The 12349-nt window shown below is 43.7% G+C and overlaps 1 protein-coding gene across 1 annotated transcript in view; it reads left to right on the plus strand.

Annotated features, from left to right (window-relative positions):
• The window catches only part of LOC122927159 (venom factor-like), a 216422-nt gene that overhangs the window by 52003 nt on the left and 152070 nt on the right, over nucleotides 1–12349 (plus strand). Inside the window, exons 14-19 of the mRNA XM_044278756.1 lie at nucleotides 847–996; nucleotides 1640–1769; nucleotides 4907–4981; nucleotides 5824–6024; nucleotides 6497–6608; nucleotides 8895–8983. Coding sequence (XP_044134691.1) covers nucleotides 847–996; nucleotides 1640–1769; nucleotides 4907–4981; nucleotides 5824–6024; nucleotides 6497–6608; nucleotides 8895–8983 — 757 coding nt within the window. The remainder of the gene's footprint in view (nucleotides 1–846; nucleotides 997–1639; nucleotides 1770–4906; nucleotides 4982–5823; nucleotides 6025–6496; nucleotides 6609–8894; nucleotides 8984–12349) is intronic.

Raw genomic sequence — 12349 nt, forward strand, 5'->3', positions numbered from 1 at the left:
AAAAAGTTATAGGGGTCAAAATATATATATTTTTTTAAATTTATCGCTATAAAAATGCAAGAAAAACTATACATATAAGGTACTGCTGGATTCGTACTGACCTGTAGAATTAAAAGTGACCAGTTAGTTTTATCGTACATCGAATGTCGTAAATAAAAAACCTATAAAACTGTGGTGGAATTGCTTTTTTTTTTGCAATTTCACCCCATTTGGATTTTTTTTCCCGCTTCTCACTACATCATATGCAATATTAAATGGTGGCATTGGAAAGTACAACAGGGAGCACAAAACCAAAACTCTGGGCGTGAAAGAGTTAGTAGGTGTGAGGAGACTTATAGGCCATACATGTCTCCTCTGGAATTCTGGGAAGAAAGGGGTGCAAATGAGCTCTTAAAAAGTCCAAGGAGAAATCCTGACTTAGGCCTCTCACCCGGTTAAGCCAGAACTCTCTGCTCTGCAATGATGAGAGGCAATCACCCCGAAACATCTGTCTGCAGATGAGGTACTGGCTTATATAAGTCAAGGCCTATTTAAAGTTTTGAGCAATGACTTATAGGATAGCTGCCTTACATCTGGTGGCATCAGAGGCAGAGCTTGTTAAGACCTCATTTGCATCCTTTCTTCCCCAAAAAAGGAAGAAAAACACTTGGTCAATAAGGCTCAAAACAGTATGTTCAATAAGAGTTAAAGTTGACCTCTAATCGGACGAGATGGTTCAAACCAGAAGACCGCCAACATACCAGAACCTTAATATTTTGCATTGCATGGGGAATTTTTTAGATCCCATCTATTCATTCTTTTGAAACTCACAGCTAATTGTATTTCTATGCTTCTTCTGATCCACAGCTGACCCTGCAGGCCGACAGAAACATTGCAAAACCTCAAGATCTAGTAAAACTGACTTTAAAAGCAAATTATAATTCCACCGTTGGACTGGTGGCAGTCGATAAAGGTGTCTTCACAGTAAACAGCAAGTATAAACTGATTCAAAGAAAGGTGAGAACCTGTAGATATGTTGACGTCTCAAAACTATAAAGAGAAATGTATATGTCACGCTCCTGATGTGGTAATGCAACAATTTACCATTGTAAAGAGACCTAGGGGGTCATTTACTAACCCAAAATATTCTATATTAGCGTATATTATTCCTTTGCAACTTTTCCCCGCTCATGCCAGGTCTAAAAAAGAGGAGGGCTGGTAGGCCAGTCTCATTTAACTTTTCTAGGCTTGCTTTAGGCATAGAACATGGTCTAAATGTAAGACAGCAAGGAAGCTATCTTACATTTAGAAGCGGCGGTGTATCCACCAAAGTTACGGTATGTAGAGACCGGCAACTCTACATAACTCTGGCGGATCCACCAACAGCTTTAGGGGATATTAGGCCAGCATCTAAAATGCCAGTCTTAATAAATGACCCTCCCTAGTCTCAAAGTGAAGCTATAGCCAAAAAGATAGGGTCCTCAAACGTTTGTAGACAACAAATAAGTAGAAATAAGTAGGACAATGTGAATATACCAAATGCAGGGTGAATCCAAGAAGTTGTTGACCATACCAAAACCCATCATATTAACCCATATCCATTAACATTATTGATGACATTTGTGATGACAGGCTTATATGATTCTTATTTGCCTCTTAGGTATGGGAAATCGTGGATAAATCTGACCTTGGATGTGGTCCAGGAAGTGGTGCTGACAATATGGAAGTATTTTACGATGCTGGACTGGCTGTACAGACAAATTTTGGAATGACCACTAAAGAGAGATATGGTAATTGTTAATGATGGCTTTCCTTTGTAGGGTTTGTCATAGTGGCACAGTGGTTTTCATTATCTTGCAGTACTAGGTCTTGGGTTTAAAAGGAACTAGTCAGAACACATTTGCCTCCCAAACAACCACCAGTACCCGACTAGTAGTGATGGACGAACATCTGCGGGGACGGTTCGCGAACGCTATAGCGCAAACGCGATCAAATGTTCGCGAACCGCAAGTTTGCGGCGGGTCCCATTCATTTTAATGGCAGGCGAACCTGAAAAACCTTCAGCTCATATTTGCAACCAAGAAATAATTACTAGAAGTGCACAAATAGTCCCACAACATGGACAGTGACATACCAGATGTATTATTCCAATTTGCGATCTCCATTCATTATTTTTTTCAATGCGAAATATCGGCAATATAATTTTCGCGTACGCGCATGCGCAAATGCACTATACAGTACCCAGTATAAAGAAAGTATATTGGTATATACCGTAACACCCCGCTTCAATCAGTTTTTTTGGGGGACGACTGGTATATCACACCAGTAGAAATGATTTGTTCCAATAACGCTCATCCCTCTATATACCTGCAGTATCGCAGCAGAACCGCGCACAACTGCCGCACAATACAAATGCACTATAATATACTGTCTAACATAGAAAGTATATTATAACATTGTACAAGGAAGGCAATCCATTAGAATATACATAAAGATAAAACGTAACCTTTAATAATGTTACTATGAGGGTCCATTCACACGTCCATAAGTGTTTTGTGTATCCGCAAAACGCGGACACCGGCAATGTGCATTCCGCAATTTTCAGACCGCACATTGCCGGCACTATAATAGAAATGTCACCACCAGACATCTGAGAAGCTCTGACAGACGTCCTTCAATACCTCCTGCTTGAGGTTCCTTTTGTTTTGCTTTCATTTTCTCATCTCATTAGCCTCTCTCAGCTGTCATGTAGTTGCACTGATTGCATCCCTTTAAATCCCTTCCCATACTGCATCACTTTGCGGTTTATATTACTTCCTGGAGTGTGTGCATGCTACTGCTACTACTGAGTCTTCTATAGATAAGTTTTTGTTCATTCATTTGTGTTTTCCTGTTTGCTGGATCCCAGGTGACCCTGACTCCCTCCGTATCAAGTGTAGGGAGCCGGTGGTCGTGTCCCCTCACTATTATAGGGTGTTCAGGTGTTATACAGTCGAGCTACGAGGATATGCGATCATCTACCATTGGGATTTTCGCATAGGCTGAGCAGTTAGGGAGAGAGCCAGGTCTGATGCAGGGGTCTCCCTTTTGTTCCTTAGTTTTGGATCCAGTCGGATCTTCATTTTGTGTCTTCTAGTTTTCTGTACACCTTCCGTGACAAGAAAATGCCTAATCTTGTCTGCAATTGCGGACAAGAATAGGACATGTTCTATTTTTTGGCGAAAACGGAAGCACGGATGCGGAAGTGCAGATGCGCAAATGTGGATGCGGATCCGCAAATGCGGTTGTGGACAGCACATTCCGGCCCCATTAAAAATGAATGGGGCTGCACCCGTTCCGCAAAATTGCGGAACGGATGCCGACCCATTTTGTGGACGTGTGAATAGAAAAGATATCCCTCAAAATGAAAATAAATTAAATTTTTAAAGTTAAGCAAAAAGCATAGATGTGGTCGGCAATAACAAGTGCTCAGCGGCACTAAATCAGGTGCTCGGCGGCACCAAATCAGAAACCATATGTCCTACCACAATCCGGGGGGTTCCAGTGCACATCCATGAATCCCGGAGGGAAAGCAAAAAACATCTATCCCTGAGCTAGATGATGATGTGGTATTAAAGGATAGGGTGGGCAAAGAACTGTCCCTGATATTGCCCTACAGGGGGGTGCTATTCTGGCTCTGATAGCCCAACCACAGACCACCCGCCCTGATAAGAGCGACCCCGTCCGGAACCTTACCCTATATAAAAATGGCCCTAGTAAGCCCCCAGCCCCTAGGCCCCTGACTTCCAGGTGATCACTATATAGATCTATGTGTTTTGACTCATTATAAAAGTATATTATAATAAGTATATCGCACCCCTCTGTGTATCACACCTATCGATAGCACACCTATACCAGTCCTTAAAATGACTTTTGTGGCCCTATTAGCTAGCGTTTGGTGTCCCTAACAATATGTCCCTGCTCCACACACCAACCTCTCCCTACACTGGCAAAACACCGAATGTAAAATGGCGGCCAGATCAGGTTTATTTATAAGGTAGGGGGTATGTCCATGTGCTGAAACGTCTCAATTGGCTGTCCTGTACCACCTGATGGATGTGTCATGGGTCAAAGTTCTTCACAGTTTAAAAGAATATGGCGGGCGTGAATATCTCCATATGTTCGCATGTTCGGCGAATCACGAACACGCAAAGTTGGCTGCGAAACGACCGTCGGGCGAACCGCAAGGCCATCTCTACTGACTAGTTTTCAAAGGTGTCCTTATTTATCCACATATTAGACAGGCTGTCTGGACCTGCACCAGATTTATCATGGTGGCTCGGGCTGGATGATTACCTCTGTGCAAGATACAGACACTTTTGTCTTATTTTATGCCGGAATTGTAGTGTAATATAGATCATTTCCTCTTGTACCACATTTTTGCCAAAACCTAGGAGTACTCACAACTCACATTAGTGGACCACAGTTTCAAGCCATAGTGTAGTGCAGGGTCTGAAGCGAGGTGCATGACATGAAGATTCACATATCCCCAAAACAGAAATCTATGTTGGGTGTTCCTCCCTCATACCCCCAAGTATTAAGTATAAAACAATAGAAAGTGTAATTTGGGTCTTTCTGGATTTACTATTAATACTGTAAATGTATCTTTGACCCACCCACTGCCAGTAAACCGCACCCACTTTCCCCTGCACTTTGGAAACATGAGAGTACAAAGAAAACACTTTTGTACAAAAATTTCATGCGCCATCATTGGTGACTTTTATTTATCTCATTATTCCAGTTTTTGCCGCAAAGTGGTTAATAACCAAGGGCCTGTGTATTAGTTTTTCCTGGAATGTTCCTTTAAGAAGCCATTTGTTTTGTTTTTTTTTTTTTGCTCAGTTTTTTCATGATTTTCATTCCAGGCCATTTTCTCTTTTATTCTCAGATCCATCATGTATGGACACTAAGAGACGCAAAAGAAGCACGTCAGCGGCTTTGATGGAACACAAAACTCAGAAGGGTAGGAGGAGAAATTGTAGATTTTTTTTTTGTTTGTTTGTTTTTTGTTTTGTTACTTACTATTTGAGGCTATTACCGGCTATTTTGGATTTTAAAATGTGGTGTCATGGGACTTCCAAAAGGTAGCATAGTCTTATAATACATATTAATTTATGAGAGCATATATTACAAAACCCTCCTCGCATTGCACATGGTCCTGTATTACTTACTGCTCCTCCAGCAGGAGCTTCCATTCAAGCAGCCATGTAGCTATCCCTTTCCGAGCCAGTCAGTATTAGAGAATTTCCATGAAACAAAATCAGTATATGATTGATCTCTTCCCATGAGATGTGTGGCAGGAACCTGGGTCTGTCTCACTGAATTCTGGGTACTTTTTGGCATAGGTTTAGGTAATTAAGAACCACACACACAAGGTCCTCAAGCCAACTGTAGCCATATATAATATCAGATTTTAAAGACGTTGTCTGGTCGATATATTTTTCCATAGACCAAGAATGCTTAAAAACGCCATACTTCACAGATCCCTTGTGGCTCCCGTCCCATGATGCTCCACCATTCTCTGCTTTATGGTTCTTCTGGACACACAAGTAAATAATGCCTGTTCCGCCAATCTGTGACTGTGGTGGTCTACCTCTGTGGCCTGCAGCTATTTTCTGTGTGTTGAGAGGGATCATGTAGCAGAGGCCATCGGGGGAACCGAGAAGCATCAGAATCAGACTGGCTGGACCAATTGGATTTATGGAACTGGAGCAGGGTTTGGTCCTGTTCATACCCTGTGGTCTTTTCCATGACTGATAGTGTTGATGGGGGTCATAAAATAAACTTGTTTCTTCAATCCTTTAGCCTCCAATTACACAGATCTGGAGAAGAAATGCTGCCATGATGGCATGATTAGCAACCCAATGGGCCACAGCTGTGAGCGGCGCGCTCGCCTCATTCAAGAAGCAGAAAAGTGTGTGGAAGCTTTCCTGGACTGCTGCAGATACATTGAAATGAAGCTGAAGGCTGAGAGGATACTGAAAGAAACTGATACTTACGACAGAAGTGAGTGGACACGTGGCAAGGAAATGAAAGGGTTCATACAGGAATGCAAAAGCATGCTTCACATCTTCCAACAACAGCGCCACACTTGTCTACAGGTTGTGGGTGGTATCGCAGCTCAGTTCTGTTCACTTCCATGAGGCCTAGCTGCAATACTAGACACTAACCAAGGTGCTGGAAGATGGCAGCCTCGTTTTTCTAATTCTGTACAAACCCCTTAGGACTAAGATATTTTTTTTTCTACTAAAACGCTATAAGATTTTACTTCTAAGGGAATAAGAGGAACAGCCGGCCATATTTGCCAGACTGCATAAATTCCATAAAACCGAATGGAAAGAGCCATTCTCAACACTGGTGTGGGTTTCAGGGATGGGATCAGCGTCCATCAGATATTTTTGCATTGTTTTTCAGATATGCCATATATGTCCGAGATGAGAATACCCGTTTAATCTTGTAAACTGTTTCTTCCGTACAGGTGATGAGGAAAATGAGTATTTGCCGGATGCCGATATTTTGGTTAGGAGTGACTTTCCAGAAAGCTGGTACTGGAACGTTCTAAGAATGGACGAAGCACCTAATGCAGACAAGTAGGTGCTTTAAGGATTTCACTTCTTGACTCTTAGCTAATCAATAATCTTTTTTATTTAAAGGGTGATCTGAATGGTGACTTCTTAAAGGCACAGAAACTTGCCAGTTGTTTGCTGCCCAATTGAGTACCTCTGAATATCAACACCTTCTGAGAGCAACAAGATTCTTTGGTTTCTCTTAATTTGTAAAGGTGTCGCAGCAAGCACTGGCCTAGATTTTGTTGTGCTGCATTAATACTGCATGTCTTGTCTGTAGAAGCATATGACCACAGTTCTGTTCAATGATACCAGGGATGACTCCAAACCTGGCCTTGTATCCTCTTTAAAGGAATCTGTCAGCAGTTTTTCCCATGATAAACCACTGACAGCCCTAGGTAGGGGCTGGGGAGAGAAATACACCCCTTTTGTGGAGCTTTTATTATTCAGGAGTAGTGTAAATATGAAGGTTTATTCTGCCAGGATCTGCTTCTTAAGTGCATCCACCGCTCTGAGTGGCAGCTCCTAGTTGTATGCTACAGCTGTCACTCATAGCAGAGGGGAGTGGCTATCCAGAAGCTCAACAGATAGAGCACTTCACAGTAAAGTGCCGCCTCCAGTGCACAGTGCAAAAGAAGAATATGACAGAATAAAACTTCATATTCAAACTACTCATGATCCCAAAAGTTCCACAGAAAGTATGTTTGTCCTGGTCTCCACAGCTCTTACCACCACAACATCAAGGAGGTTACCTCCGTCACCCTATTGCCACCCCCTGGCTCCAGGTCTGCCATCTTATTTTTCCCTTTACTCAAAAGCAGTCAAAATGTTTGTACTCTTTCAGAAAGTGGCGACAATTTTTTTTGTTGTTGTGTGTTTACAGTTTAAAAGTGGTAAAACTAAATAAATATATAAAAAATAGGTATTGTTGTAATTGTACTGACCCTTAGAATAAAGTTTAAATGCCATTTATATCACTTGGTGAATGCTGTACAAATGAAACTAAAAAAAGGAAACTAAAAACCCGATGCATCTGGCATCATTAAAAAATACAACTTGTCTTCGCTACACAGATGAAAAAAAGTAAGGGTTGCGAAATGTGAGGATGAAAAAAAACTTGCTTGGTCATCCAAGGGGAATTCCAGTTAGAGAACATTATCCCCTAGGAATAACGATTAGATTGGTGGGGGTCCTGCCGCTGGAGCCTCCTGTTCAACCAATCATGAGAACAGGAGGCCCCATACCCTGTGGAGTTCCCCTAAAATAGATGGAGCGGCTGGTTGGAAATTCACCCTGATGCTCCATTCATTTCTAAGGGAGTTCTTGAGGAGCACATTTCCGACCAACCGCTCCGTCTATTTCAGAGGAACTCCACCAGGTAACTGTTCTTGTGATGGGTGGAGTTCCCAGTGGTAGGACTCCCATTGATCTAATAGTAATCTCCTCTCTTGTTGATGGGGGTAACGTTCTGTTACTGGAATATCCCTTTAAAGCCCAAACAAATTTGGGTATCAACATATATATATAAAAAAAAAAAAAAAAAGCATTTTACTCATCCTATAAGGCAGGGATCGGCAACCTTCGGCACTCCAGCTGTTGTAATACTATAATTCCCAGCATGCTCCATTCATTTCTATAGGAGTTCAGAGAATAGCAGATTAAGTATGCATGCCGGAAGTTGTAGTTTCACAACAGCTGGAGTGCCGGAGGTTGCCTACCCCTGCTATAGGTGCAAAAATAGCCTAGAATATATCATTCAGTTAACCAGTCAGTTGCTTTAAAGGGTATGTCCACTTTGTAACCAATTTATTGCTTCAAAACATCTAAAATGAAAAAATCTTTGTAAGCATTTTTAATTAGAAATATCCTATCAATGTGTATCTATAGCTCCTATACAGACAATGCATCTCCATGGTAACAGACTACAAACAAACCCTGTGTTGTCTGATGTTTCAGTCACGTTAACAAAAAAAAAAAAATATATAAATACTTTATTGTAATTACTATTTGGTAGGTTAACAAGAACATACGTTCACAATCTATATCACTGCTCAAAACACCCCCATAGGGTACTGAAACCAGACAATGCCTAAACGAAAAGGTTCCACATGTCTAGTGCTCTATTCCCCCTGTGGCGGCACTGCAGGGAAATTAAACTGCCAAGGTTCCCCACACATCACAGATTTAAGCTTGGAGTACTGCACCAGCAGAAGAACCATTGCAATCAGCTTATTATTAAGGGACTTTTCTAATAAGTAGGGATTGTTAAAAGTGGAGAATCTAATTAATATGGTGTTTATCTTTCATCAGTATTTCTACAAAGCTCCTGACAAACTTTTTCCTGAAGGACTCCATCACAACATGGGAACTGCTGGCCGTGAGCCTATCAGAGAATAAAGGTAAAAATCAAAAAGCTGTGAAAAATAAATATTTCTATTCTATTAAATTTGTAGAAGGGTTTGTCATGTGCTGTGAAGACTCTTCCAGGGTTTTTGGATCTCTTATGACTAAACATAAGCAAATTTCTTGAAATTTGTTTCAGATTTTCTTTTAATAAAAACTTTATTTTATGCACAGACAGCATTAGGCTACATTCACACAAACGCATTTTGTTTCCGTGACCGTTCCATTTTTTTTGGGCGACTTGGATGAGGACTAGGGATGAGCGAACTCGAACTGTATAGTTCGGGTTCGTACCGAATTTTGGGGTGTCCGTGACACGGACCCGAACCCGGACATTTTCGTAAAAGTCCGGGTTCGGGTTCGGTGTTCGTCGCTTTCTTGGCGCTTTTTGAAAGGCTGCAAAGCAGCCAATCAACAAGCGTCATACTACTTGCCCCAAGAGGCCGTCACAGCCATGCCTACTATTGGCATGGCTGTGATTGGCCAGAGCACCATGTGACCCAGCCTCTATTTAAGCTGGAGTCACATAGCGCCGCCCGTCACTCTGCTCTGATTAGTGTAGGGAGAGGTTGCGGCTGCGACAGTAGGGCGAGATTAGGCAGATTAACTCCTCCAAAGGACTTGATTATTGATCGATCTGCAGCTGTGGGTCATTGAGCTGCTGATCCTCAATTGCTCACTGTTTTTAGGCTGCCCAGACCGTTTGTCAGTCACTTTTTTCTGGGGTGATCGGCGGCCATTTTGTGTCTTGTGGTGCGCCAGCACAAGCTGCGACCAAGTGCATTTAACCCTCAATGGTGTGGTTGTTTTTTGGCTAAAGCCTACATCAGGGTGAAGCTGTCACACCAAGTGCATTTAACCAGCAATAGTCTGTTTATTTTTTGGCCATATACTACATCAGGGGCAAGCTGCGCCCGTCACCAAGTGCATTTAACCCTCAATGGTGTGGTTGTTTTTTGGCTAAAGCCTACATCAGGGTGAAGCTGTCACACCAAGTGCATTTAACCAGCAATAGTCTGTTAATTTTTTGGCCATATCCTAAATCAGGGGCAAGCTGCGCCCGTCACCAAGTGCATTTAACCCTCAGTAGTGTGGTTGGTCAAGCTGTCACACCAAGTGCATTTAACCAGCAATAGTGTGGTTATTTTTTGGCCATATCCCAGTCTAATTCTGTCACTAAATCCATACCGGTCACCCAGCGCCTAAATACTAGGCCTCAAATTTATATCCCGCTAAATCTGTCGTTACCGCTGTTCTGCTGTGGCTGGTCAAGTTATTTAGTGTCCGTCAAAGCACAGTTTTTTGTTCAGGGTTGAAATACAATTCCCAATTTAGCAATTTCATAATTTAGTGGTTTCTGCTGCATCAGAGCTATTTGAAATCTATCCCTAAAAGGGTATATAATATTCAAGGTGCACATAGGGTCATTCAGAATAACTTCACACACACGCTACCGTGCATTTCCAAGTCCAATTCTGTCACTAAATCCATACCGGTCACCCAGCGCCTAAATACTAGGCCTCAAATTTATATCCCGCTGAATTTGAATACAATACATTGGGCCAAATAATATTTTTGTTGTTGTGGTGAACCATAACAATGAGGAAAACATCTAGTAAGGGACGCGGACGTGGACATGGTCGTGGTGGTGTTAGTGGACCCTCTGGTGCTGGGAGAGGACGTGGCCGTTCTGCCACATCCACACGTCCTAGTGTACCAACTACCTCAGGTCCCAGTAGCCGCCAGAATTTACAGCGATATATGGTGGGGCCCAATGCCGTTCTAAGGATGGTAAGGCCTGAGCAGGTACAGGCATTAGTCAATTGGGTGGCCGACAGTGGATCCAGCACGTTCACATCATCTCCCACCCAGTCTTCTGCAGAAAGCGCACATATGGCGCCTGAAAACCAACCCCATCAGTCTGTCACATCACCCCCATGCATATCAGGGAAACTGTCTGAGCCTCAAGTTATGCAGCAATCTCTTATGCTGTTTGAAGACTCCGCTGGCAGGGTTTCCCAAGGGCATCCACCTAGCCCTTCCCCAGCGGTGAAAGACATAGAATGCACTGACGCACAACCACTTATGTTTCCTGATGATGAGGACATGGGAATACCACCTCAGCACGTCTCTGATGATGACGAAACACAGGTGCCAACTGCTGCGTCTTTCTGCAGTGTGCAGACTGAACAGGAGGTCAGGGATCAAGACTGGGTGGAAGACGATGCAGGGGACGATGAGGTCCTAGACCCCACATGGAATGAAGGTCGTGCCACTGACTTTCACAGTTCGGAGGAAGAGGCAGTGGTGAGACCGAGCCAACAGCGTAGCAAAAGAGGGAGCAGTGGGCAAAAGCAGAACACCCGCCGCCAAGAGACTTCGCCTGCTACTGACCGCCGCCATCTGGGACCGAGCACCCCAAAGGCAGCTTCAAGGAGTTCCCTGGCATGGCACTTCTTCAAACAATGTGCTGACAACAAGACCCGAGTGGTTTGCACGCTGTGCCATCAGAGCCTGAAGCGAGGCATTAACGTTCTGAACCTGAGCACAACCTGCAAGACCAGGCACCTGCATGCAAAGCATGAACTGCAGTGGAGTAAACACCTTAAAACCAAGGAAGTCACTCAGGCTCCCCCTGCTACCTCTTCTGCTGCTGCCGCCTCGGCCTCTTCCTCTGCCTCTGGAGGAACATTGGCACCTGCCGCCCAGCAAACAGGGGATGTACCACCAACACCACCACCACCTCCGTCACCAAGCGTCTCAACCATGTCACACGGCAGCGTTCAGCTCTCCATCTCACAAACATTTGAGAGAAAGCGTAAATTCCCACCTAGCCACCCTCGATCCCTGGCCCTGAATGCCAGCATTTCTAAACTACTGGCCTATGAAATGCTGTCATTTAGGCTGGTGGACACAGACAGCTTCAAACAGCTCATGTCGCTTGCTGTCCCACAGTATGTTGTTCCCAGCCGCCACTACTTCTCCAAGAGAGCCGTGCCTTCCCTGCACAACCAAGTATCCGATAAAATCAAGTGTGCACTGCGCAACGCCATCTGTGGCAAGGTCCACCTAACCACAGATACGTGGACCAGTAAGCACGGCCAGGGACGCTATATCTCCCTAACTGCACACTGGGTAAATGTAGTGGCAGCTGGGCCCCAGGCGGAGAGCTGTTTGGCGCACGTCCTTCCGCCGCCAAGGATCACAGGGCAACATTCTTTGCCTCCTGTTGCCACCTCCTCCTACTCGACTTCCTCCTCCTCTTCTTCCACCTGCTCATCTAGTCAGCCACACACCTTCACCACCAACTTCAGCACAGCCCGGGGTAAACGTCAGCAGGCCATTCTGAAACTCATATGTTT

This window comes from Bufo gargarizans, chromosome 2, assembly GCF_014858855.1.
Source record: "Bufo gargarizans isolate SCDJY-AF-19 chromosome 2, ASM1485885v1, whole genome shotgun sequence".
Taxonomy (NCBI): Eukaryota; Metazoa; Chordata; class Amphibia; order Anura; family Bufonidae; genus Bufo; species Bufo gargarizans.